The sequence below is a fragment of the Penicillium coprophilum genome (assembly GCF_028826855.1).
Source record: "Penicillium coprophilum strain IBT 35676 chromosome Unknown utg000002l_segment0_segment0, whole genome shotgun sequence".
Taxonomy (NCBI): Eukaryota; Fungi; Ascomycota; class Eurotiomycetes; order Eurotiales; family Aspergillaceae; genus Penicillium; species Penicillium coprophilum.
The window spans coordinates 1313690-1338112 of record NW_026622721.1 but is presented as its reverse complement, the minus strand read 5'-3'; the positions used below and the strand labels follow the sequence as shown (position 1 = coordinate 1338112).

At 48.0% G+C, this 24423-nt stretch overlaps 14 protein-coding genes across 14 annotated transcripts; 7 read left to right on the top strand and 7 right to left on the bottom strand.

The window, feature by feature from the left end:
- Positions 1-29: 29 nt before the first annotated feature.
- N7500_001914 (uncharacterized protein) lies at positions 30-642 on the bottom strand (the record flags this gene model as incomplete). The annotated part of the gene is made up of 2 exons (XM_056673060.1): positions 30-496; positions 546-642. 2 exons carry the CDS (start codon positions 640-642, stop codon positions 30-32), a joined length of 564 nt encoding a protein of 187 aa, XP_056536579.1.
- A 107-nt stretch (positions 643-749) lies between these two features.
- N7500_001913 (alanine--tRNA ligase) lies at positions 750-4137 on the top strand (the record flags this gene model as incomplete). Its single annotated transcript, XM_056673059.1, has 6 exons — positions 750-963; positions 1055-1200; positions 1264-1290; positions 1362-1397; positions 1456-3864; positions 3964-4137. 6 exons carry the CDS (start codon positions 750-752, stop codon positions 4135-4137), a joined length of 3006 nt encoding a protein of 1001 aa, XP_056536578.1.
- Positions 4138-4312: 175 nt separating this feature from the next.
- Positions 4313-5046, bottom strand: cyp3 (putative peptidyl-prolyl cis-trans isomerase; the record flags this gene model as incomplete). Its single annotated transcript, XM_056673058.1, has 4 exons — positions 4313-4504; positions 4575-4712; positions 4764-4849; positions 5001-5046. The coding sequence occupies 4 exons, from the start codon at positions 5044-5046 to the stop codon at positions 4313-4315; spliced, it is 462 nt and encodes a 153-aa protein (XP_056536577.1).
- A 1159-nt stretch (positions 5047-6205) lies between these two features.
- N7500_001911 (E3 ubiquitin-protein ligase RNF103) lies at positions 6206-7600 on the top strand (the record flags this gene model as incomplete). Its single annotated transcript, XM_056673057.1, has 2 exons — positions 6206-6354; positions 6430-7600. The coding sequence occupies 2 exons, from the start codon at positions 6206-6208 to the stop codon at positions 7598-7600; spliced, it is 1320 nt and encodes a 439-aa protein (XP_056536576.1).
- A 704-nt stretch (positions 7601-8304) lies between these two features.
- N7500_001910 (DUF3844 domain-containing protein) lies at positions 8305-9734 on the bottom strand (the record flags this gene model as incomplete). Its single annotated transcript, XM_056673056.1, has 4 exons — positions 8305-8901; positions 8963-9106; positions 9167-9345; positions 9401-9734. The coding sequence occupies 4 exons, from the start codon at positions 9732-9734 to the stop codon at positions 8305-8307; spliced, it is 1254 nt and encodes a 417-aa protein (XP_056536575.1).
- A 559-nt stretch (positions 9735-10293) lies between these two features.
- N7500_001909 (uncharacterized protein) lies at positions 10294-11666 on the top strand (the record flags this gene model as incomplete). Its single annotated transcript, XM_056673055.1, has 4 exons — positions 10294-10424; positions 10489-10799; positions 10850-10985; positions 11036-11666. The coding sequence occupies 4 exons, from the start codon at positions 10294-10296 to the stop codon at positions 11664-11666; spliced, it is 1209 nt and encodes a 402-aa protein (XP_056536574.1).
- Positions 11667-12652: 986 nt separating this feature from the next.
- Positions 12653-13353, bottom strand: N7500_001908 (cyclin-dependent protein kinase regulatory subunit CKS1; the record flags this gene model as incomplete). The annotated part of the gene is made up of 4 exons (XM_056673054.1): positions 12653-12689; positions 12741-12799; positions 12853-12997; positions 13049-13353. Coding segments are annotated over 4 exons (546 nt in total), but the record flags the coding sequence as incomplete, so codon positions are not given.
- Positions 13354-13988: 635 nt separating this feature from the next.
- On the top strand, positions 13989-15846 carry N7500_001907 (bromodomain-containing protein; the record flags this gene model as incomplete). The annotated part of the gene is made up of 6 exons (XM_056673053.1): positions 13989-14066; positions 14226-14413; positions 14465-14726; positions 14787-15285; positions 15343-15423; positions 15473-15846. The coding sequence occupies 6 exons, from the start codon at positions 13989-13991 to the stop codon at positions 15844-15846; spliced, it is 1482 nt and encodes a 493-aa protein (XP_056536572.1).
- A 322-nt stretch (positions 15847-16168) lies between these two features.
- On the bottom strand, positions 16169-17248 carry N7500_001906 (putative mitochondrial folate carrier protein Flx1; the record flags this gene model as incomplete). The annotated part of the gene is made up of 3 exons (XM_056673052.1): positions 16169-16755; positions 16824-17063; positions 17098-17248. 3 exons carry the CDS (start codon positions 17246-17248, stop codon positions 16169-16171), a joined length of 978 nt encoding a protein of 325 aa, XP_056536571.1.
- Positions 17249-17719: 471 nt separating this feature from the next.
- Positions 17720-18118, bottom strand: N7500_001905 (mitochondrial import receptor subunit TOM7; the record flags this gene model as incomplete). The annotated part of the gene is made up of 5 exons (XM_056673051.1): positions 17720-17741; positions 17795-17831; positions 17888-17916; positions 17974-18020; positions 18092-18118. The coding sequence occupies 5 exons, from the start codon at positions 18116-18118 to the stop codon at positions 17720-17722; spliced, it is 162 nt and encodes a 53-aa protein (XP_056536570.1).
- Positions 18119-18471: 353 nt separating this feature from the next.
- Positions 18472-19661, top strand: N7500_001904 (U2 snRNP complex subunit HSH49; the record flags this gene model as incomplete). Its single annotated transcript, XM_056673050.1, has 3 exons — positions 18472-18491; positions 18541-18916; positions 18978-19661. The coding sequence occupies 3 exons, from the start codon at positions 18472-18474 to the stop codon at positions 19659-19661; spliced, it is 1080 nt and encodes a 359-aa protein (XP_056536569.1).
- A 512-nt stretch (positions 19662-20173) lies between these two features.
- On the bottom strand, positions 20174-20625 carry N7500_001903 (DUF2015 domain-containing protein; the record flags this gene model as incomplete). The annotated part of the gene is made up of 2 exons (XM_056673049.1): positions 20174-20493; positions 20571-20625. The coding sequence occupies 2 exons, from the start codon at positions 20623-20625 to the stop codon at positions 20174-20176; spliced, it is 375 nt and encodes a 124-aa protein (XP_056536568.1).
- A 500-nt stretch (positions 20626-21125) lies between these two features.
- On the top strand, positions 21126-21925 carry N7500_001902 (uncharacterized protein; the record flags this gene model as incomplete). The annotated part of the gene is made up of 5 exons (XM_056673048.1): positions 21126-21171; positions 21258-21352; positions 21439-21462; positions 21535-21656; positions 21754-21925. The coding sequence occupies 5 exons, from the start codon at positions 21126-21128 to the stop codon at positions 21923-21925; spliced, it is 459 nt and encodes a 152-aa protein (XP_056536567.1).
- A 719-nt stretch (positions 21926-22644) lies between these two features.
- N7500_001901 (malate dehydrogenase) lies at positions 22645-24003 on the top strand (the record flags this gene model as incomplete). The annotated part of the gene is made up of 8 exons (XM_056673047.1): positions 22645-22657; positions 22702-22733; positions 22790-22900; positions 22954-23041; positions 23101-23478; positions 23527-23611; positions 23665-23809; positions 23863-24003. The coding sequence occupies 8 exons, from the start codon at positions 22645-22647 to the stop codon at positions 24001-24003; spliced, it is 993 nt and encodes a 330-aa protein (XP_056536566.1).
- Positions 24004-24423: the final 420 nt, after the last annotated feature.

The following is a 24423-nucleotide window of genomic DNA, read 5'->3' as shown; positions in this document are numbered from 1 at the left end:
TTTATACATCCGTACTCCGTATTCACCGTTCAATCAATATCCATTGGATCGTATAAATCTTCATCCTTCTCATCCTTCAAGTTCTCATCCTTGTCCGTAACCTTCTCTCTAGCTCGTGCTCGAGCTCGAGATTCAAGAATTGCCTTTCGAACATTATCTTTTTCCCGGGGAACCGTGAGGGAAGATGGTTCCGTATAAAGAACGAGTTCTTTCCCTGAAGATTTCGAGTCGGATAGAACGGACTGAGGGACTGAGAGGACTTTCTCCGCGAATGGTAAAAAGACCAAACCGGGAGAATCGTCTTCGATTAATTCATGATCCAGGTTGTGAATGTAAGTTGTATGCTTGGTGTCATCCAAGAGCATTGGCTCAGGGGCAGAATGCCCGTGATTAAGTTGGTTATGTGGGTGATAGTCAATGTGGTCATGTTGATTATGGATAGGCTGCTGAATATGCCCCTTGAGTTGGGCCCGAGCGGAGATTGGCAGGCGATTATCTAGAAATATGTTAGCTTAACAACCTCCACACTCTCAAGATCAACCTACCTAGTCGTAGGCCTCCAAATCTTTTCGTTAACGGTTGCGCGACATCGGGGTCATCTGGGGCCGGGCGCTTCTTCCCGTGACCTCCCTCACCCGTCATCTCCTCTCTCTCTCTTTCTCTCGAATATTTGAAAGTGTGTGATAATAAAAAAATAAGTGGTTGGATTTTTCCTAGGTGCACTGGGGTCAAGTTCAATTCGTTGCTCGATGCGGGTTTCTGGGGTGGTGACGAACGGGGAACGGGCCTTGACTCATCTCTTTCGCAGAAATCAACCCAGACCCTTTTACCCTCGCTTTGTTCACTCCCAGTCAACCAACCCTCCCAAATTTGACAGGATGACTTCTCTCGGCTCGGAATGGACCGCTCAGCGAGTCCGAGACACCTTTTTAGATTATTTCAAACAAAATGGTCACACATTCGGTGCGTTGAGCCCATTCTTTTTTTTTTTTTTGCACTACCCCTCCACCCCCGCCAACGACATGAACTGACTTGAATTCCTTCTTGGATACAGTCCCTTCCTCTCCCGTCGCTCCTTTGTCGGATCCGACCCTTCTTTTCACCAATGCAGGAATGAACCAGTTCAAGTCCATCTTCCTGGGCACTGTTGACGCCTCGTCGGAGTTTGGAAAGATGAAGCGCGCAACGAACTCGCAAAAGGTATCGGATATTCACTATCAAAGAAACATTTGAATTGGAACTGTTGCTAATACAATTGGACAGTGCCTCCGTGCCGGTGGAAAACATAACGTGGGTGTGCCTTGGTAAACCCTAGCGGGGTTCTTAAGAAGGGTTTTGGTACACTGGCTAACCTGAAACAGGATCTGGATGATGTGGGCAAAGATAGCTATCACCACGTCAGTATCGAACCCCTTTTCTGACATTTACTTGAAGAAGTGCTAACGAAGTCACCAGACCTTCTTCGAGATGCTCGGCAACTGGAGTTTCGGTGACTACTTTAAGAAAGAGGCTATCACATATTCGTGGACCCTATTGACGGAAGTCTACGGGCTAGACCCCGATCGCCTCTACGTTACTTACTTCGAGGGCAACGAAGCCGGTGGATTGGAACCGGATCTGGAAGCCAAGGAACTATGGAAATCGGTGGGCGTTCCTGAATCTCACATTCTTCCTGGGGATATGAAAGACAACTTCTGGGAAATGGGTGACCAAGGCCCATGTGGACCTTGCAGTGAAGTGCACTATGACCGGATCGGTGGACGCAACGCTGCTCACCTCGTCAATGAGGACGACCCAAATGTGCTGGAAATCTGGAACAACGTCTTCATTCAATATAACCGCGAGCCGGATAGCTCTTTGAGACCGCTTCCCAACAAACACGTCGACACCGGAATGGGCTTCGAAAGACTGGTATCCATTCTCCAGGACAAATCTTCCAACTACGATACCGATGTCTTCACTCCGATCTTCCAGGCTATCCAGGATACTACCGGAGCCCGGGAATACCGTGGCAAATTTGGCGCCGATGATGTTGATGGAATTGACACCGCTTACCGTGTTATCGCAGACCACGTGCGGACTTTGATGTTTGCTATCTCAGATGGTGTCGTTCCCAACAACGAAGGCCGTGGCTATGTTATTCGTCGTGTCCTACGCCGAGGAGCTCGATATGCCCGGAAATATTTCCAGGTCGATATCGGGAATTTCTTTGCTAAGCTAGTGCCGACTGTTGTGGATCAATTGGGCGACATGTTCCCTGAACTCAAGCGCAAACAGCAAGATGTCATCGAAATCCTAGACGAGGAAGAGTTGTCATTTGCCAAGACCTTGGATAGAGGTGAGCGTCAATTTGAGCAATATGCCCAACAGGCTAAGGTTAAGGGCACCGATATGCTCCATGGTGCCGATGTCTGGAGACTATATGACACTTTCGGCTTCCCTGTCGACCTGACCCGGATCATGGCTGAGGAACGTGGCCTCCGCATTGATGACGTCGAGTTTGAAGAGGCTCGCTTGAAGGCGAAGGAAGCTAGCAAGGGTCAGAAGAAGGCTGCTGAGGACACAGTCAAGCTTGATGTTCACGACCTAGGCAATCTGGAAAAAATGAACGATGTGCAAAAAACGGATGATTCGCCCAAATTTGGCCGAGGTAACATCACTTCCAAGGTCAAGGCTATCTATCACGGAAAAACTTTCCACAATAGCACCGACGATATTCCCGAGGGAGCGCAGATTGGCGTCATTCTCGACACTACGAATTTCTATGCCGAACAGGGTGGTCAAGAAAATGATACCGGCAAAATCATCATTGATGGACAAGCAGAGCTTGAAGTTGGCGATGTACAGTCTTATGCTGGATACGTTCTCCACACCGGCTTTATGAAATACGGATCATTCACTGTCGGCAACTCTGTCATTTGCGAGTATGATGAGCTCCGACGCTGGCCCATTCGGAATAACCACACCGGAACCCATATCCTGAATTTCGCTTTGAAGGAAATCCTAGGCGATGGTATTGACCAGAAGGGCTCCCTAGTTGCCGCCGAGAAGCTTCGATTTGACTTCTCCCACAAGAGCGCAATCTCTGATGCCGAGCTCGAGAAGATCGAAGCCAAGGCGACTGAATATATTCGACAGAACTGCACTGTTTACTCCCAAGACCTCCCGCTCGCCACCGCGCAACAAATCACCGGCGTTCGGGCCGTATTTGGCGAGACTTATCCCGATCCTGTTCGTGTTGTCTCTGTCGGTGTGGAATTGGAGGAAATCTTGCAGAATATCAAGGACCCTCGCTGGAAGGAAGTCAGCATTGAGTTCTGCGGTGGAACTCATGTTCAGAAGACAGGCGATATTAAGGATCTGATCATCCTGGAGGAGAGTGGCATTGCCAAGGGAGTTCGCCGCATCATTGCCGTCACTGGAGAGGATGCACATGCGGTGCAACGGGTTGCCGAAGAATTCGGACAGCGCCTTGATGGTCTGGATGCATTGCCTCTAGGCTCCAAGAAGGAACAGGAGGCCAAGCAAATCCAGGTGGATCTCAACCAGCTCGCAATCTCCGCCGTCGTAAAGGCCAAGTTCCGTGAACGTTTTGCCAAGATCAATAAGCAGGTCCTCGATGGCCAGAAGGCCCAACAAAAACTGGAATCGAAGAAAGCACTCGACACCATAAACTCCTACTTTGAGGCTCCTGAGAATCAAGACAAGTCGTGGCTTGTGGTTGAGCTTCCTATTTCTGCCAATGCCAAGGCTGTCAGTGAATCTCTCAACCATGTCAAATCAAAGTTGCAGGGCAAGAGCGTCTATGTTTTGGCGGGCGACTCGGAACAGGGTCGTGTTTCACACGGATGTTACATCTCTCAGGTGAGTAACATGACAAACACATTAATCTTTTCCCCACTGGATTCGGAAAGCAATGGTCAATATTGTTGTCTATGAATATTTATACTGATTTTGACACAGGGACTGAGTGACCAAGGTGCTTCCGCAAGCGAGTGGGCAGCCGTCGTCTCTGGGACCGTGGGAGGAAAAGCCGGAGGCAAGGGTCCTACTTCCATTGGTAACGGTACCAATCCTGACAAGGTCGAGGAGGCCATCTCACTGGCTACAGACTATCTGAGTAAGTTTAAGCTCTAGATCTGAGACCAAGATTCGAAGTCTTTTTTTTTGTTCGGGGATGATATCACGTCTGTGCCAACCACTATGAAGTATCAAAAAGAAATCCTGGTTATTAAAGCCATATGAAATTGATATATTTCCATAATTCAATGTCATCCATTGCCTTTCCGTAGGACGTAGTTGTCTCCAATCATTACATCTCTCCGCATTGCACAATTGTTACATCTTGGTTAGGCTTATCCTTAGTGGTCCGGGTGTGTTCAACCATTTTGACGATATCCATCCCATCAATCACCTGGCCGAAAACCACATGCTTGTTGTTCAAGAATGGTGTGGCCGTGGTTGTTATAAAGAATTGGCAACCATTGGTATTTGGACCCGAATTCTGTTGTGGTCAGTAAAGAGTCCCTTTTTCGTCTAGATAGATATCTCAGTCATGGCATGTTCAAACTTACAGCCATACTTAATAAACCGGGACGGTCATGTGTGAGTGTAAAATTTTCATCGGCAAATTTCGAGGTGCCGTAGATGGTGCATGACCCAGTTCCATCGCCATTGATGAAATCTCCACCCTGGATCATGAAATCTTTGATCTATAGCGAGCATTAGTTCCAAATCGATCTTCAAGAAGCTTCATTACATACCACTCGATGGAATTTGCTTCCCTTGTACCCCTGGGGCTGTCCCTTGGGATTCTTGCTCTCGCCAGTGCAGAATTGACGGAAATTCTCTGCAGTTCGGGGGAGTTATATTGGCGAACAACTCCATTTTCACTCGACCTAGAGATTCGCCTGTATTGAATATATTTAGCAGAGACTTCGTCATGTTAAAGGACTACATAGATGCCGTAGGCATCATAGCATGCAAATAAGTGAACTGACCTCCAAGGGCGATATCAAAGAAAACTACTGGGTTAGGTTGGGCCATAGTGAGATGGAGTTTCAGATATGCTGAGAGGGACGTGTGTGATAGATGTCCCTCACAGGTGAAGGGCGGCAGGTACGGAGCGGTGTAGCGGCCATGTGACCGTTGTTTAGGGATAATATCATTTTAGGGCAAACAATACGTCTATATACATACTAGAGGGAAAAGAAGTAGAAAATAGAGAAGATAGTGAAAATGGTGTGAAATGCAAACGTCTCTATATATAATATATGATGTAGGGCAGTATATCAACATCTCTTCAATTCAGTCTATATCAATTTTTAACAATCTTCTAAGAACTGATAGTGAACTAAAACAGATTTCATAAATCGCAATATACTTGAGGTTCATGCACTGTGTACTACCTTGCATACAAATTAGAGTACAGTGGGGAGTACCTACTCCGTATATTGGTTTATATAGATTTCGAGAGTGGCCAGGCATATATATATGTGTTAACCCGATAATGTATTTGCACCAAATAAAAAGATTCAGACATCCTAGTGTTGCTAAGAACGTTTAGATCGTTAAAGGTGATTGTATGGATGCATCCGTGTGCGACAATTACCCCAAATCGAAAGAAAAAAAGGGGGGGCAAAGACCCTGTCTCATCCCTGTTAATGCACAAGTACCCTACACCTCTGATTTAGTTCTCAATCCCTGTCAATCGGAGGTATCTTCGACTTACAATACAAAGTCCCGTGATTCCAAGCCTCAGGTGTCGGTCCCGCATGCGTCCTTAAATCAACCGGGCTCCATCCTGCCCTGATCCACTTTCCCTCTTTCTCGCTCTCTTCGCCTCAGGTGTCCTCTACTATTGCTGATAATGATATGAGATCCACTCTCACCTTTCACATCATCTTCGCAGGAAGTTCTGTGTGCTCTACTTACGGTCGCTCATCCATGATAGGCCATCAACTCTAATCAAATCATTCATCCTATCGCATGGGATACACACCCTCGGATCGTCCCTATTCCACCTTTTGGTCACCTTAGACTTAAATCTGCTCGAGTCAACCCCGAAATCTACATGCAGGGCTGCCCTGTACACACAATTCAAGGCATGAAGCATCAACCTCGGGGCAACTGAGACTCCAATAATCAAGTGGCCACGTTCCGAGTGGGATCAGTGCGGCTATTTTCACATCGACTTTGAGTCGGAATGTCTTCAACGCCAACCTCGGCCTCTAGTAGTGCTGCCACCACAACTGCTAGTAGCAGCGGAGAGGGCTCGGGCTCGAATAATGCTACAAGCTCACCATTATTGTTCTTCGTCGCTTTAGGGTTCGGTGTTGTGTTCACAAATCTATGGTATGTCGCTTCAAATTGCCTCTGTGCAAGCCAGCTCTCAAGCGTTTCAGGGGTGACATCTGACAGTTAGTCTAGGATCATTGTTGGAGTTAAATACTGCTTTCGATATAACCAACGAAACCGTCAGCTCCGCAGCGAGGAAGTAGGAGAGCCCATAGACTTAGTCGCCATGCCACGTGCTCATCGCAGGAGAAGGGAGAAGAAGCTAATGACGATGGATGAAGTCAATGGGCGGTTCCCACTTGTCAAGTACAAAGTGTGGAGATCATCTCGTGCCAACCAAGGTCTTTCAACAGAAGGAGGTATCACAACCCCGAATAGCAGGCCACAGAGCCTCAAGGGTGAAAGTGGTATCGTGACAACAGCGGTCGGGGTTCACACAGCAGCAATACCATCCTCCAAGGGCCATGAACGTGTGGATTCCAATGATACATCAGAAACCCATATTCAAGAACTGCATGATGATCCTCCGGCGCAGACTTTGGAGCAGAAGAGTCCCACAGTATCCAGGATGTCTTCTACTCAGCAATGCACTGATGCAGGTATCCAGAAAGAGAAATGGCAACATTCTTTGACCAATGAAAACATGAACATTGATCTTGACGACCATGATGGTGATGCCTACATTCGTAACGCTGTTCCCGCTGATCTTCTGCCCAACCCTGGCGATTCTTGCGCGATTTGCCTAGATATCATCGAGGACGATGATGATATTCGGGGACTTATATGTGGACATGCTTTCCATGCCTCATGCGTCGATCCCTGGCTGACTAGCAGAAGGGCATGTTGCCCGCTGTGTAAGGCCGATTACTATGTCCCTAAACCCCGTGCACAGACCGAAGCACAGTCCACCACAGACCGCCAGGGTCGTCGTACGGACGCGACTGGCGTGGATGAAATTCTCAGACCTCCTCGAGTTGCTTGGAATAGTGGCAGGGGAAATGGATGGGTTCAAATGGGCTTCCCTAGCCGGATATTTCAACCTACATCCCAAGAGGAAAGAGAAACCCCAGTGCGAGAACAGCATGTGCGGAATGGGCGCGATCAGCCTTGGGACTCGGTCCATGCCTCGCATCCCCCGGGTCAATCTACCTGGTCTCGATTGATTCCCAATCGGCTCCGCCACCTTCCCTTCCATTCTTCGCCAAGAAGATTGCGCACACCACCTGAAGTTGGGACATCGTCTGTGGATCCTCTGCCTTCAGAAGGACGCACACCTCGTCAAGTCGAAGCTGGTACCACATGACAGATCTCTCCCTCCTCTCTTTTTCATACCCGTTCACGATTTGGCTAATCCGCACCACACTCTTATACCGTTACCACATCTGGAATGTTGGCTGGAGTTTTATTTTCCTTGTTTATGACTTGACTTGATATGTGTAATTTATCGATTTTTGCGTGACTGGACCGGGGCGCACATGGATCATGACGCCTTTTTTTTCCTTTTCTTTCGGTTGGATATTTATGAATTGTCTCTGTCTTCCTCTCACGCTATCTTCTACCACGAGGAACTTTGTCCTATGGTACTATTGACAGCCACTGGTTCCCCCTGATTCTTGGTCCATTTAGCGGGCTGAATGGATTGCCCATTGATTGAAAGTCTATATATCTCTGGGTGCACAACACCGGAATACATACTGGGTACTGTTTTGTACATGTTATACAACATATTCTTTGATGAAGCTGTGTGCCCCCTAGACTATGTAGTCTGCGCCACCTTGTATGCATGTACTGTTATATTTATTGAACCTTCCAAGCACGGAAGTTTCTCCTTGATGCAATGTAGCGCAAGGAGAGAGTATAATATAATCAGGAACAAAAGTAAATTTGCTTATACATAGTGGCTGAGGGATTGAGGTAAATAACATGAAGCCCTCCAGGGCAGACCCCCTAAAAAGACGACAAAAGAAAGAAAAACACCCTCTAACACCTACATAGCTTTCCATATACTCACATCTGGGATTTAGGACCTCCTACACCTGCGCTGATGACACTGGGTAGCTCCTGTGAGCCCATGCTGAAAAGCATTCCAATCGCACTACCAGCGAGAACGATGGCAAGCAGACTGATGCCTCCAACAAGGAAGAAGGGTGAGCTGATGTCTCTTTTCTGGCAAGCCGCTCCACCCCACCGAATCTTCTTGGTGGTGCCATCGCTATTTTGAACAACAGTTTCCTTGCATCGACATGCATAACAATTGCCTACACTTCCCTCAACACCTGAGCCGTATTTTCGATAGCAGGAACCGTGCCCAGAACAGTCATTGGTAGATTCGACACAGGATGAGTTTGAAGCATGACAGACAGGCGCCAAGGTTGAGTGCAGCGGGGAGGTGGAATGCGGGGTCGACCTCTTGAAGGCATTCTGTTGCGCAGCGCCTGGTGTTAATGATTGCTTCGGGCCGCGGGGGCTGGATCCTTCTGATTTGACACCAGGGGGTAGAACGATCGTCGTGATTTCCGTGTTGCTTCCCGATGATAGTTCGGATAAGTGAAGAAGCAATGTCTCTAGGAGTTTGGTTCCAAGAAGAGAATCACTAGGGGCTTTCTGCAATTGGTGACGTGAAATCAGAAATCGTTCGCTAGCCAGAGAGGGGAAAGCTCGATACCTTAAAGGATAACTTCAAAGCTGAATCCTTGTGATCCTTGCTTATCCAAGATTCCACTGAATCAACTGTTGTAAGGAAGTCACGGGTAAGCAAATCAGACCCATCAGCAAACATGGGGTCCTTGGATAAGCAGTCTTTAGGAGTCTAATATAATTGAAAGATTAGCGTGGCAACGTGAGGAATATAAAAAGACGGCTTTGTTACCTGGGATGTCGATGATGCAGCCCTGCTAGCACCGTTGAAGTATGTACAGAACTGTCCACGGTCTTCTTCCGCAGTGGAACTGCTTTCGATGAATGATTCCAGAAGGTCATCACCGATAAATGGCGAGGAAATTTGTGGGATACGGAGGTGGTTCGGTTGGGCCTTTTGCAATACTAGGGCTGCACGGACGTTAGCTAGAGCTTCCAGTCGAGTTGTGAGTCCGCTTCCACCTACCAACTTCGTGATCGACCCCTTCCAGAACAAGAATGCTTTTTTTAGAAGCAGAATCCCCAGTAGCTCCCCCAAAGAGAGTGAGATCGTCTTGAGCAAATTGATTCAATCGGTTCACAGTGTCTGCATTCACAGTTCCGAGGATTGATGCCACAGAGGACTTCATGCGAAGCTCCAAGATAAGCCGGGCCTCATCTTCTGATATTGTTTGTTGTTGAGAATTATCAGTTAAAGGTGTTGCAGCCTTGGGAGGAAACGTGAAGATCGTAGCATCCAGCGCAGTTGCTTGCAATGCACCCGTTAATCCCAGGGCAAGGAAGGCAGACACCCAGCGCATATTGGAAGGATCAGGAGGGCGGAAGGTAAGGCAAGACTATTTTGGCAGATGTGGCGATGCCCACATCAAGATCCTGCTCTAGGGGTATCTAGAGTTTTGTTGGGTACGACAGCGAGGAGTCAAGGACACAATACCAATTGGTAGTGGACGACTTGGGGGACGCCCGATAAGATATCACAAAGATATCACGTGATCCATTGTATGCACAGGTACAAAAGCTCTGGCGAATGCGTTTACTATATGACCTCTAGATGTAATACACATGTTATTAACTTCTAACAGAAGATGTTGTTCGTGTGTCCTAAGGGCTCATCATATGAAGGCCTACAAATTTTTGTGGTGTATATGTATAGTAGCATTTAGACCACAGGCTTCCAACCCGGGGGCTGCAACGAACGCATGTTACATAATCGACGAAAGTGCCTAGGTAGTCCGTCGCCATCGACAATCTCGCAACACAAATCCTCGCGCATATCAGGCTTCAAGGATTTTGTCCATCCCTTCTTCCGAATTGAGATGATACTCTAGTGAGAATCATTGCAGGGATTGGCTTTTCCCAATGCTCCGGCTCAGGTATCTGCTTCGAAGTCCTCTCGCGCGCTCGTCCCTCTTTAGGCCTACACACGCTCGTTCCAACTTCTCAAAACCAGAAAATGTGCGACATGTGAGATTTAGGCGGCCTTGGATTAGGTAAGGAAACCCATTTCAATCCAACTCAAGGCTTCTTTGGTCAGACTGACGCAGAATCCCGCAGGTCCTTCATATCCAAATGTCTTCTGTACGGCACCGCCTTCCACCTCTGGAGCACCTTCGTCCTGGTACGATTTGACGACGATACCGATGACGAGGATATTCCTCCTGTGGCCAAATCCTTGGAGACAGCCCCAGGTCAAACCTCGAGAAGCGGTAACATCACCGGGAAAGAGGTCGAAAACGAGGGTGCGCTGTTCATACCGCTTTCCTGGTCTAGGTTGCAACAAGGTGAGCTATACGCTGCATCCGATCCAGAGTGGCAAGAATTTGTGAAAGTATCCAAGGATCGCAAAAAGCTCCAGAGGCTGAGAGGTGAGAAATTGTTTCAATCATTGTTCAAGATCATTCGCTTACGAGTCCAGACGAACTCGCCCAACTTGTCTTAAATCATGCGGGGAGGCAGATGACACATATACTCGGGGAGCCTCTCTCCCTCACAGGATTCTGGCTTGTCCATCAGTTTCCAACCCGTGCCCCTCCTGGATATGTGCGATCTGGGTATGTACTATTGATTCTAAAAGCTTGGATGTTATATTGACGGTAGACAGCTTGGAGGTTAAAGACGGCAATATATCATGGGTGACAAGGCCGATGGACCCCGAGATAGGTGACAGATTACAGACCTTCATGAAACCGATTCATGTTGCTCTAGCAATCAGAGATGCGTATTTGATACTATTTCTAAGGCAACTAGATCGTTTCAGGAACCCTGAAGGAGAGCCACTGGATGGCTTTGGTCTTCCGAATAATTCTTCTGCCGCGCCTGGTGACGAGAGCGCGAACTGGATTGGCCAGAACGATCAATCTAAGCTACAACCGCCTCTGGCAGACGGACTTAATGAAAACATGCCGCTGAATACCGAGAATACCAACTACCACCCATCCTCCGTTATATCTTTATTACAGCGGTTACCTTTACCAGACCTCGGCCCGGGGTCAGAACTGCACTTGGCATCACAGGCATTCAAATTACGATTGAACCATGAAGAGGCCTTAGCGCCAAGATCTGCTCGCCGTGGAGCTTTCTTTATCTCGGGCCCAGTTGGGCTTAAGGGGCCTCATGGGTTTTGCCGATTTGAAGTGAGCGGCGAGTATGATCCAGCAAAGCGTGAATGGCGAACAGTGGAAATGACGCTAAAGGATCTGAACATGAGGAAACAGAAGGCATTGGGAAGTTGATCACATATACCCAGGACTCTCAAGGAGTTTTATCTCAAGGCACATAACATGTCAGGGTCCCCTCAGGCTCACGAAATGGGGATTGACCTCAAAAAACATCTTGCCCTTTGTATGGACACCATGTAAATACATAGTTCTCGCAGTTATTTAAGGGCCCTACACACTTTTGACACCACTTCTAGGTACGGTGACTGAAAATAAATAATGTATATGCATAAGAAGCCATAGGATTCTGAGTTGAAAATGCTCTGTATGAGCCTTGATCATCTCCGTGATTTCAACGTGATGAATTAGCCGAGTGACAAAAACGACTGACTACATAGTGAAGTTGTAGACTGTGTGGGAATGTGTGGGAATGGATGAGAGAATTTACTTGATTTGTTAATCATGAGTGAACTATCCGGGAGGCAACTAAAGCTGGAGACCAAATAACCAACGACACTAAGTAGATGGCTTGGGGATGCATCTATCTTTCCGCCCCCTTGCAAATACTTGGTCTCTTTGCTTCCCCTCTGACATCGGCTAAAGGGACGGGCCCAGTAGAGGAGGTCTAGGTCTTGGTCACGGTATTCTTCAATGAAGGATAACTTGACTGAGGGGATTTTTCCAGATACTCACACCAAGTCCAGGGGGCGATGAAGCGCGGCACCAGTAGCAACCTCACCACCATCCAGTAGGGAAAATCGTCGGCCAAAAAAATCCATTTGATGGTCCCGCTAGAACAGCCCAGGCGTCCGCGACAAGAGAGATGTTGGTCTTTCGTATGGCATAATAGAGAGAGGGCCTGGCCCCGGGGTCTAGCGTGTCAATGAAAAGGCGGACAAGGAGAAAATGAAACTTGGTCTCATTCCAGTACTTCAATTGTGAAGCTTTTGTGGACGCTAATGAGCAATAGTGCGAACGCGTGCGCCTACAACCATAAAGCAATGTCTTCTCAACTGCTCATATTTCCAAGCACAACGCCGCCGATCAGATCAATGACTAACTTATTGTTGCAGAGGGGGCTGGTAGTTGAGTGGGCGCCTATAAGGCAGTTAGTGAGACAGTCGAGGAAACCATTCGCAAATAACCTACTTGAACAATAATATATGAGGTTCTGGTTCATGCACCTCGTAATGCTCCCATCCCAAGCTCTGCGCGTGCATTGTTAGAACTCATACACACCTCGAGATTATGTCCAACATACTTGTGTGATACCCAGAGCCCGCCATTCCTCCTCCCAAAGCAATTTCAGAGTTCCCTTGGCGCTGTCGAAGTAGTCTGCGGGGATTTTTTTGAGCATGTTCTTCGGGAGCTGCACATGGCGGTATTCGAATTTGTCGTCGTTGTATCTATATAGAGGGGTCAATGGAGAGTCCGGCGCAATAGCATTGGGTCCTCACCTTGCGGAGTAGTGAATAGAGTCCACGAATTCATCAAGCTTCTCGCGCTCCGTCTCCAAGAGGAGGCGGGGCTTCTTGTTGCGCCTAGCTGGGTCGATGTCCATTGTGATAGCGGAATGAGAAGAAATGGCAATATAAGATCTCCTATACACACGGGTCGTCAGGATAGGTATGTTCCATGTGTCCAAGCAACAAGGGCAAAGTAAACAAGTAGATTGAGGATGCGCCTCACAATGTGGCTCAATGATTATCGCATGTAGCGACAACGGAAACGTACGCTCACAGGGCTCTGATAGAGACCCGATGCTTATGTAAGATAATTTGATATTGGGGAATCAAAGTATCGAGGATGAGTGATCAGGCGAGAGTGTGACGCGATAGAGAAAAGAGGTGCGAGTTGTAGAAACAACAATCACCGGGACTTGTTTTGCGGGACTCGGGAAAATAGTGGGGGGGGAAACAACCACTTGGTGCCTCAGGTGTCAGCCCAATGAGCTCCAGTCACGTGGTGGGGACTCAGGCTTGCATTTGCAGTACGTAATGAGTACCAGAATTACACAGTATTAAGACCAGGGATACAGGATTTACATACGTAAAGCATTTGAGCTTACATTCAAGCCCTGAATATTGGTACCTGTAACGGATGATACTGTCTGGTATCATAAACACGTATCTATGATACATGGATACCCCCCGAGGCCACCTTACCTAAGGCGGGATGGCTCCGCCGACGCGTCTACAACACGTCTTGAGATGAGGAATGTCTATGCGAATACCTCCCTTTACCATATTCTATCACTACTTGTAATTCTTTCAATCAATTTGCCCCTCCATTAAATCCGTATTTCCACTTCTACTGTGGTATTCGGTCACAGATTAGGTACCATCTTCAATGTGTGACTCAACTCGCGACTCGGGACGTTATCAGAAGTAATCCAAGATGACCTCAAAACGACGAGCCGCTGCCGCAGCTTCCCCAGATATGAAGTTTCGTAGAACGAAACGACGAAAGGTTTCCGTAAGTATCAGACAATTGAATAAGAGTTCGCGACATTGTGATTTTGGCAGCTCGACCTGCACTGTTCGAATGTCATTCACTATCCTACATTGGTTCTTTGAGTGTATAGATCGGATCACATATTTCAATTGCTAATTCAATCGGTACTGCGTGTAATAGGATGATGATATCATTACCGAAGAGTCCAATCGTGCGTCGTCGCATCTGGACTCAGAGCCACCAGAGGAGCCAGATCAAACTCCGGAGTCGCAGGCCGAGTCCGAGGCCGAGGCGGATTTTGAAGGTGATAGTCTTCAGACTGCACAGGACAAGATTATGTCCGAGCTGACACGGCTCAAAGACTCCGAGTAATTATTACTGATCCTGATCCTTTGCTCCATGCTGATGACCCGAACTAGTGGCGAGGATGTTTCTTACCCGTTCATTGGCAAACCAGATCGGAATATCTACCGAGACTATTATGAGATCATTCAACATCCCGTGTCCTTACGGAGCATCCAAAAGAGAGTTCGCGGTACAGACAGCAGGAAGAATTCATCCAGGACCACCGCATATCCCACCTGGCAGTCATTTGAAGAAGAGGTCAGCTATGTATGGCGAAATGCTAGAGAGTACAATGAAGATGACAGCGATATCTCTATTCTTGCGGGGTTTTTGGAGGTAAGCTTATTCTGCTACGGTTCAGCCTTTCCCTTCAGCACGCTGACATTTGGGAACCAGGATCACTTCCGCCGACGGGTTGCGGAAGCCAAAAAGCTTGTTCCGGATCCCCTTCAGGTAGATGGAACCCCTGAGATGCCTCGCATCAAATTGAAAGTGGGCACACCTGTGCCCCCAGTGGCGCAGAGGTTAACCTTGAAAATGCCTGGACAGAGCTCCGATACACTATCCAAGGACGATGGACAACCCTCAGATGTCACATTCAAGAACGAATCCCAAGGCCCTAAGCAAGACAATGCCGGAGCTGGATTAGCACCCCAAGAAATCACTAGATCTCATCGAGGATGGTCTCATGGGGGGCAACTTGACAGTCCCAGGTCTAGCACCACAGCCACACCATCCGGCTCGGAGCAACAACAGAACGGTTCTATGAGTGCCCAAGGCCTACCGAGCTCGGCAACAAACACAACCGCCGTGGCCATGTCCACTTCGCAAAATCCGCCCAATGCGTCTTTTGATGTCTCTTCGGATGTCACCCGGCATTCATCTTCAGCTTCTGGTATGTTACGCTTAGTTGATATTTTGTCGCATAGCGCAAGTGACACTCGGCTTCCAGCCTTTGCTGACCCCTTGTTAGCCTACCAGCCGCATCTTAATCCATCGCCCATGGATTCGCTTCTGAGGCGACCAGGCCAAGGTTCGACTCACATCGAATTCAATTGAATTTGTAGCTAACTATGAACCAGATCCAAAGATGGCTCTCATTCGCAACGTTCAGATATCTACGCATCCCTCTTTGTCGTTGCAACACGACTTCTGCTTAGATATCCCGCCTTCGTCGCTTGTTTCGCAACAGAATATCACAATCCATCTCCCTCCATCGCACAATGTACTGACAGTCAGGCCTCGTTTAGCGCCCAGTACTTCCCAGCGGCAGGTAAAAATTGTTGCACTCATGGGTATGCAGCGTCTACATCCATCTGGCGATGCCAATACACTCTCATATGATATACATCTGCACCCTGGCATGACGAAGGTTGACTTGGAAGCTATTGCTGGGCCGGCAAGAGGAGTCCCGAAATCTGGCCCCCTGGGTCAGATGTTGATTATGAACGCGTGACTCTATTCTTCAATCTGCTACGTTAAAAGTCATGCCAAATGACTAGCGTTGATCGATAAAGGGGTGGTTATATGTACAGTTGAATTCTAGATATCAAGCTTTTGACGATGCCATTCATGGATCTTTTTTTATATCGCTGCTTGATTGGTATTACATTTTAAACATTGTATTGCAACCATGAAAGATCCTTCTTATATCTAAGGAGCTCATTTTCTTCATGACAAGCGGACATTAATATTTTAACATTATACTGACGGTACTACCGAGGTTATAGTAGAGCCTCAGGCAGTCTCTAGTACGATCAAATGGGTGCAAGGAAGAATTAGTATGAAGGTTTCCATGGATTTTGTGACAGCCGGGATAGGTAGACCTTGGTATTCTCGTATACCAGGAAAGTCACCCACGTGCTTGGAAGTACCCGGAACAGATTTGGACCAAGACCCTTATAGAAACCTGCAATCCCTTCTTGGGCCCATACCTGGAAAATGACATCAATAGCCCCGCGGTAAATCAGATGGGCCTGATAAGTTTGCAACCGGGACCTAATTACTTGGTAAGGATACGTCACACTGCCAGCGAAGACTTTTGATAGACCGGAGATGGCAAAAAAATCAACATTACCCAGCGCCCGTTCGGCTCCCAAATGGCTGCTCTCAGTTGAGCCGGTATTCATCGACCGAAGTCTGAAAAGCTTCAACTGCTCATATGCCATAAACTGAAGGGCACCGTGGCTGACACCAAACAGGGCTGGTACGAGACCTCGGTAGAAGCCGCGTATTCCTTCCCCTTGGTATATTTGTTTTGCCCCAGAAGCAAATGAAGAATACGCCCCTGGAGCCTGGGAACCCGTTGACAACATGCGAGTTTTGATCACCCAGATTGGATTGGTGAGGACCGACGTAATAACACCTATGGAAGTCCACAGGTTAATGAAGGAACAGAAGAACGACATTTGATAGGACATGATATGTGTATACCTGCACTGCCAGATGCGAGAAGATAATCAGACGATGTGAGAATCTGCTTCCTCTGCTCACGATGCTTTCGAATGGTATCCTTCAGGCTGCTGTAGCATAAGAAGTACAACCCCCAACTTGTGGAATTTCCGATGAGATTGGGAGAAAGTCCGCGGTAAAAAGCAGCATAGCCACCCTCATTATAGAAGATCTTGCGAATGATTCGCAGTGAACCCCCAAATCGGGAAGATGATCGATCGACTACATATATCAAAACAAATTAGTTACTATATACCCCAATTGGAGCTAATAGAATACTGAAGCTTGCCTTGTAACCTTGTTTTGATCATGTCAAGAGGATGTAGCGATAGAGTTGACACAATTCCCGCTGTGAATCCCGCTACGGTCTCCACAAAGGATGTCGAGAAGGCATCTTGACCAGTCATGAACCTGCCTCCAAAGAAGATGGGATTTGAACACACAGAGACAGATATGGAAGGATGGTGTGTATGGAAAAAGATATCAGAGGAAGATAAGAAAGAAGATGAGATCGGGAATGGATATCCCGAGGATATCAGAACATGTGACCGCCGAGTAACTCCGTACAGACCGAGTACTCTAGTAACATACAGAATATACGTTCTTATACTGATTTTCTTTTCCTTTATTTATACAAAGCCCAGTGTTTACTCCGAATTATCACAAGGTCACAGCATTTCCGTACCAAAGACAAATATTCGGCCAAAGACTTAAAAATACAAAATCATCCAGCTTTCACAAGCTTCAAAAAGTGATATCCAGATATTCAAACCCACCACCCCTCACAGAGGGTATGGTCAAAGGGTCATCCAAGAATATACTGGGGAATCTCCACCCCATCCACATATCCCGTATCGTTTCTCCAGCCAACGCGTAGTTTAGGCGAGGGGCGAGAACAATCTGGGTATGAAGTTAGTAATGACGGCTGGAACCCAACGAGTTGAGCAGCGTACCTGAACAATGTGGGCTTGGGCTCGCTGTAGGTGTAGCCTGTTTTCTCGTTGTTAGCATATTGCGCTGAGAACGTCAAAGGGGGATATACATACCCAAATAGACAATCAGAGGCAAGTATCCGCTAGATGGTTATCGCCGGTCAGCTCGGAGGGTGGCATGTAGGTGGTATAGGGCTCACTAGTGAATTGCCACGCGAGAAATATCAATGACCTTCGAGACGCGCTCCTAAATAAATTGAAAAAAGAGAGTTAGAGACCTGGTCTTAAGATGAATGGACGATCGGGGTTGCGACTAACCTTGGTCTCCTCAGAGAATTGAACCATTGTGAATTTATGAAGCTGAAGTTGGAGGGTTTCAAAGGGACCAAGAGGAATGACTTGATATCGATTCAGATTCGATCCGGGTGAATAGTGGGAGATATGGTTGATAGATGAAGTGGAAACGGGGAGGGTTCGCGGAATCAAAAGTTTTCGGGAAAGGTCACTGATCCTCACCTCCGGATTTCCTGCACCTCAACACCTTCACACTTCACTACCTTTCTACTTCCCCTCGGTCTACTTTGTTGGTCTCCTACCAGCTAGATTTTTCTAGCCAATTGATTGCACGTGGATATTTGACTTCTTTTCCTTTAGGGGGAGCTTTTTTCCCCTCCCTTTCTCACTCCAACTAATTCACCATGTCCAACGCAAGGCATTGGTAAGATCATATTTCCTCACCCCAGAGCCCCAATGCTAACTCAACCCAGGGAACAAGATAAGGAGGCAACCGTGTACATCGGAAACCTCGATGAACGGGTCACAGACAGCCTGGTATGGGAACTGATGCTGCAGGCCGGGCGCATCGTTAACGTTCACCTTCCCAAAGACCGAGTCACGCAGCTACACCAGGGATATGGATTTGTTGAGTTCATCAGCGAGGAAGATGCCGAATATGCATCGAAGATCATGAATGGAATCCGTCTACATGGCAAACCCATTCGTGTTAACAAGGCGTCAGCTGATAAGCAAAAGACCGTGGAAATTGGCGCAGAGCTGTTCGTGGGCAATCTTGATCCTATGGTTGCCGAGCAAGTTCTCTTTGATACATTCAGCCGGTTTGGTAACCTTGTCAATCCGCCTAAAGTGAGATTTCTCCCTTATACCAGCAAGATGGACATTGTTAACAGCCTTTTTATCATAACAGATTGCGCGCGATGACAACAATCTCTCTAAAGGATATGGATTTGTTTCTTTTGCCGATTTCGAATCATCGGACGCAGCTATTGCCAACATGAATGGGCAGTACCTGATGAACAAACAGGTTTCGGTACAGTACGCATACAAGAAGGATGGGAAAGGCGAGAGACATGGTGATGAAGCGGAGCGAATGCTGGCAGCCCAGGCTCGGAAGCATAATGTACAACCGCCGACTCAGCAACCTCCTCAATTTCCCGGCGCTCCTCCGGGCGTTCCAGCAACGCCTGCCATGTCCAATGGCGACATCTCTCGACCTTTGAGCACAGCCCCGTCACACACACCCGACTTGGGTATGAATCGGGGTATGCCACCAGTTATGCCCTACCAGAACGCACCCCCTCCAATGCCCTACCAGGCCGTCCCTCCTCCAAGCCGACATGTTCCACCTCCCGTCCCTTCACTCAATACCCCACCTCCAGGGCTCCCAGCCCGACCTCCGCCTTCCCAGGCTGGCTACGGCGGCCCACAGGCATTCTTACCACCTGGATTCAATGGTGCAGGTCAACCGCCCTTCGTCCCACAGGCTGCAGCTCCCCCTGGGTTTGCGCCGCCGCCTGGATTTGGACCTCCAGCTGGGGCTCCTTCATTGCCACCGGGCTTCCAACAGCCTGGATATGGAGGCAACCGGTGATCTCAAGTGGCATTTTGTCTTGATGATCCCTACCCCACCAAAAGTTATGCGCTTGTCACTATGGACGGTGGTGGTTTTTTTTTTATATGATTTGACGACCCAAGGGCCAAAGCGCTGGTCCACGTGTTTGATGTTCTCTATTGCTTGGTTACCTCAAATCTGTTTATGTGGGGGTGGATCAAACTGTGCCTCGGCGCTGGCTGACTATTGGCAGCGCTGGATGGTAATATGTAATACTAAGTGTTTACTTGACACGGACAAAACAAACGGACTTGTTGTATTTTGATAACACATCGACCTAATAGGGTTCAATTGCCAAGGATCATTCACAGAGACAAGAAATGCACCAGCCAATGTGGTAAATCGTAGTACCCCGAGCGCTCCGATAGCGAAGGCGACATATTACTGCGCAAAAGCCGTGGTCCCTGCTTGTATGGGCTCTGCTAGCAGGATGACCGCCCCGAAAGTGGTGAAAAAACCAAGCTAGAACTGGTGATATGTCTGTAGGCGAATCACGAAAACGAGACGAATTTGGGGTCTCTTGGCCGGCCGTCAGGTCCGATGTTATTCTTTGCAAATCGCTGCTCCGTGTAAATTCTGCGCGCTTCATCAAAGTTGACCTTGCGATTCTTCATGATTTTCTTCACCTCGGTCTTTGCTCGTTGATCCAAGCCAGCCCTCGAATCCCCATCTGCAAGATTTGCAGTAATGTCGAATTGTGACGAGCTTAGGCCGGCTTCGAGATCAGCGGTGAAGCTTGAGGGAAGACGGTGATAAATATAATCAGGCACTTGGACTAATGGCATCCATCGTGACCGTGTGAGATATAACGCTATGGTGCAATTAGGACCAAATCCATTATGAATGATTGCTTTGTTTCCTTTAGATCTGGAAGGACACTTTACTTACCTGTCCCGCCGATAATAACTGAAAAGAGTAGGAAATAAAAAAGAATGTAGGTCATGATGAGGGATACTGGTGAAGATTCCGGTGTGGAGTGGTAAGGTAGTATAGAAGCTTTGCGATATTGCGGCAAGGCGTTGGCGCTCTTTGAGGGTATTCACTAAGAAAGAAGTAAGGAATGAAGTGTCACATCAGGCAAAAAGCCATCGATGAAGAAGGCATGTGAAGATTAGAGTGGTTGTTACTAGAAGAAAGGGCCCGGAGGGGGCAACGTCAGCATCGCGTTCATATTATTGGCAGCCTGGAGGTCGCCGGAAGCTGTCAGTTCTGCCTTACTAAACAGGTGATAAGGCATCCAGGCATCCAAAAGCTCAGACATCAGATTATTAAGTCAGCAAGGCACCAAGGCACCAAGGCTATTCCGAAAGTAGCCGCCTTAGCGAGACCCCGTCCAATCTGAGGTCTTGGCATTCGAGACACACACAATTGGATCGACGTGAAGACGGTTTTGATAGCGATTTCGATCTTTCATTCTCCAACTCAGTATCCCCTCATATCACAATGGCCTCCTCAAACATCTCCAACGATCTGGTCTGGCAGATCACCCGTACGTCCGACCCTGCGCATTTTTTCCATTCGAATTTTCATGTCAAAGCTTTTGCAAACCGAACTCGAGCTCATCAATTGGAATAGGTAACCAGAACTCCTACCTGGTTAACCGCAACTCCGGCGGTGGCTTCCAGTTCTCCCGCGACCCCCTCAACTTGGTCAACAAGCACTCCTTCAAGGTACGGGACATATCGGGGATTGAACGGAATGGATGAACCTCTTTTGGAATGGATGGCTAACAACGGTCTCTTTTGGCGCATTATAGTATGCCGGTTTTGCCAACAACAAGGTAATTATACTCTGCACTGCTGGTGTTTTCACTCTTATTTGAAAGACATATGGCGCTAACTATTCTATTCAGGCTGTCGGTGTCCAGGCTACTGACAACGGTGTCGCCGTGACCACCAAGAAGCCCAGCAACCCCAACCAGCCCGGCCAGAACTTGGTTACCGTGACTTACGGCCCCAAGACCTCCACCCGCAAGTAAGCGAAACCCCATCTCTTTTTGCATTAAGACATACAGTATATACAATCTTATGTCACTTTCTCAATCCCGTGCTAATCTTTATTCTCAATACAGGATCTTCAAGGGTGTTGCCGACCGTACCGCCAAGAACAACTACCGTGCCGATCTCCGCGAGGAGGCCGTTGCCCGTGTCAGCGCCGTCCGCCGCAGCCAGCTCCCCAAGAAGGATACTCCTGCCAAGAAGGCCCGTGGCTCCAAGGCCAAGAAGGCCGAGGAGTCCGAGTAAATTTGTCTCGATACAAGGATGAATTGTGGACCATGAAGGATCGGGGATCTGGGGGAGATGGGAGACTAGATAGGCGTATGTGAAACGCTACACTGGACTTGAAAATCCATAATCTAGCAATCTTGCTCCAAGGACAAAAAAAAAACACAAAACCCGTGTCCGAGACCTTCTAAAGCAAGAGAAAACAAATTTCCAAAACTAATACCGGATAAAAGTAAAATTGATTCACTGAACAACCGACTGGTCGGCCCGAGCCACAATGGCCGGGTCGTATATTTTGAATATAGAGTCCGCCTTTTCCCGATATGACGTCCCGATGACCCGGGGGAATCCTCGGGTGGAACTGCCTAGGTATTGATTAAGAGAATACCTCGGAAGAATAGCCGGAGAGTCTGGAGAAAGGTCGAAAGCTGTAGTGAGCTTGTAGAGAGATCGAGGAAGGATGATATTGAAGAGTAGGTATAGAAAATGATAATGGATAAAGAAGAAATATAGTAAGGTAGTAAAGGATAGAAAGAATTGAAAGTACATATATATATATATCTAATATATATAAGTTAATAGGGAAAGTCTTACATGTGCAAAAGCCGATGTCGTACATAAGAGTGAGAGTCTGGGGTTGCCCCTCTCACCGGTGCCTGCCCCTCTTATAAATCGGACCGTTCCCCTTCTCTCCTTCCCTTCCCCCATCTTTCTCTCTCTCACACATATCACTCATCATGGTCAAAGCTGGTATGTTTGCATTCGGCTTGGTACATCATTTGCTAATTTAGTAGTTGTTCTCGGAGCTGCTGGTGGCATTGGCCAGGTATGGTTCCTCTTCCCCAAGGAATACCAGTGTTTCATAGCTAATCGATCCTCTAGCCTCTCTCCCTTTTGCTGAAGGCCTGCCCTCTCGTTGATGACCTTGCCCTCTACGATGTTGTCAACACCCCCGGTGTTGCTGCAGATCTCTCTCACATCTCCTCGGTTGCCGTACGTTGGATACTTCGAAATCATGGTGAATAAGCCTGCTTACAATGGACTAGAAAATCACTGGTTATCTCCCCAAGGATGATGGATTGAAGCTTGCTCTGACCGGTGCTGACATTGTTGTCATCCCCGCCGGAATTCCCCGTAAGTAGATCCGATAATCGGCATGTGATGTTTTGCTAACGTCCCACGGTAACATCTAGGCAAGCCCGGTATGACCCGTGACGACCTCTTCAAGGTCAATGCTGGAATTGTCAAGGGTCTTGTTGAGAGCATCGCCGAGTTTGCCCCCAAGGCTTTCATCCTTGTTATCTCCAACCCTGTTAACTCTACCGTCCCCATTGCTGCCGAGGTCCTCAAGGCCGCCGGTGTCTTCGACCCCAAGCGTCTGTTCGGTGTGACCACCCTCGATGTTGTTCGTGCCGAGACCTTCACCCAGGAGTTCTCTGGCGTCAAGAACGCCTCTGATGCCACCGTTCCCGTGATTGGTGGACACTCCGGCGAGACCATTGTTCCTCTGTTCAGCAAGGTTTCCCCCAGCTTCCAGATCCCTGCTGACCGTTACGATGCTCTTGTCAACCGTACGTCGAGCGTCCTTCCCATGTGATGCATTTGCTGATATTCCACAGGTGTCCAGTTCGGTGGTGACGAGGTCGTCAAGGCCAAGGACGGTGCTGGTTCCGCTACTCTGTCTATGGCCTTTGCCGGTTTCAGGTATGTGTCTCACCCCATAATCCAGTGCTACCGTGGTGACTGACAAATACTAGATTCGCTGAGGCTGTTATCAAGGCTTCCAAGGGCGAGAAGGGCATTGTTGAGCCTACTTTCGTCTACCTGCCCGGTGTTGCCGGTGGTGATGAGATTGCCAAGGCCACCGGTCTTGAGTTCTTCTCCACTCCCGTGGAACTCGGTGTAAGTCTTCAATTCTTCAGTTTTAAGACAACTAACTGACATGCTCGATCCAGCCCAACGGCGCCGAGAAGGCCATTAACATCCTTGACGGTATTACCGAGCAGGAGAAGAAGCTCCTTGAGGCTTGCGTCAAGGGACTTCAGGGCAACATCGAGAAAGGTGTTGAGTTCGCCAAGAACTCCCCACCAAAGTAAGGCCTCTTCCCCTATCTATCATCCACCGCATATATCAGGTGGGTCTCTTTGTGTCGGTACATTTCTCGCCGGTTTCTCCAGGGCCGCGATGACACCAGAAAATGGCAGAACGTTGCTAACCAATTCTCTCTCGGAAAGATAGGCTTTAAATGCGAGACCACGAGTTTATGAACAATGAGCAGACACGAGTAGTGTACGGTCCGACTGATGGGTAGGTTTAGCACAAATATATGTAGCAACCAACCTGTAATGGAAAGAAGTACAGATTTCACCGTTCATATTTGCGCATCTTTCGGTCTCCTGTCTCATGTAGCCCAGAGACTTGGAATAATCAATGACCCTTGTAGTAAACTGAAGGAATCACAAGCTCTCCGCAAGATGAGACTGTCATAAGTCATACAGTAGGCGTGATTGGTTAGA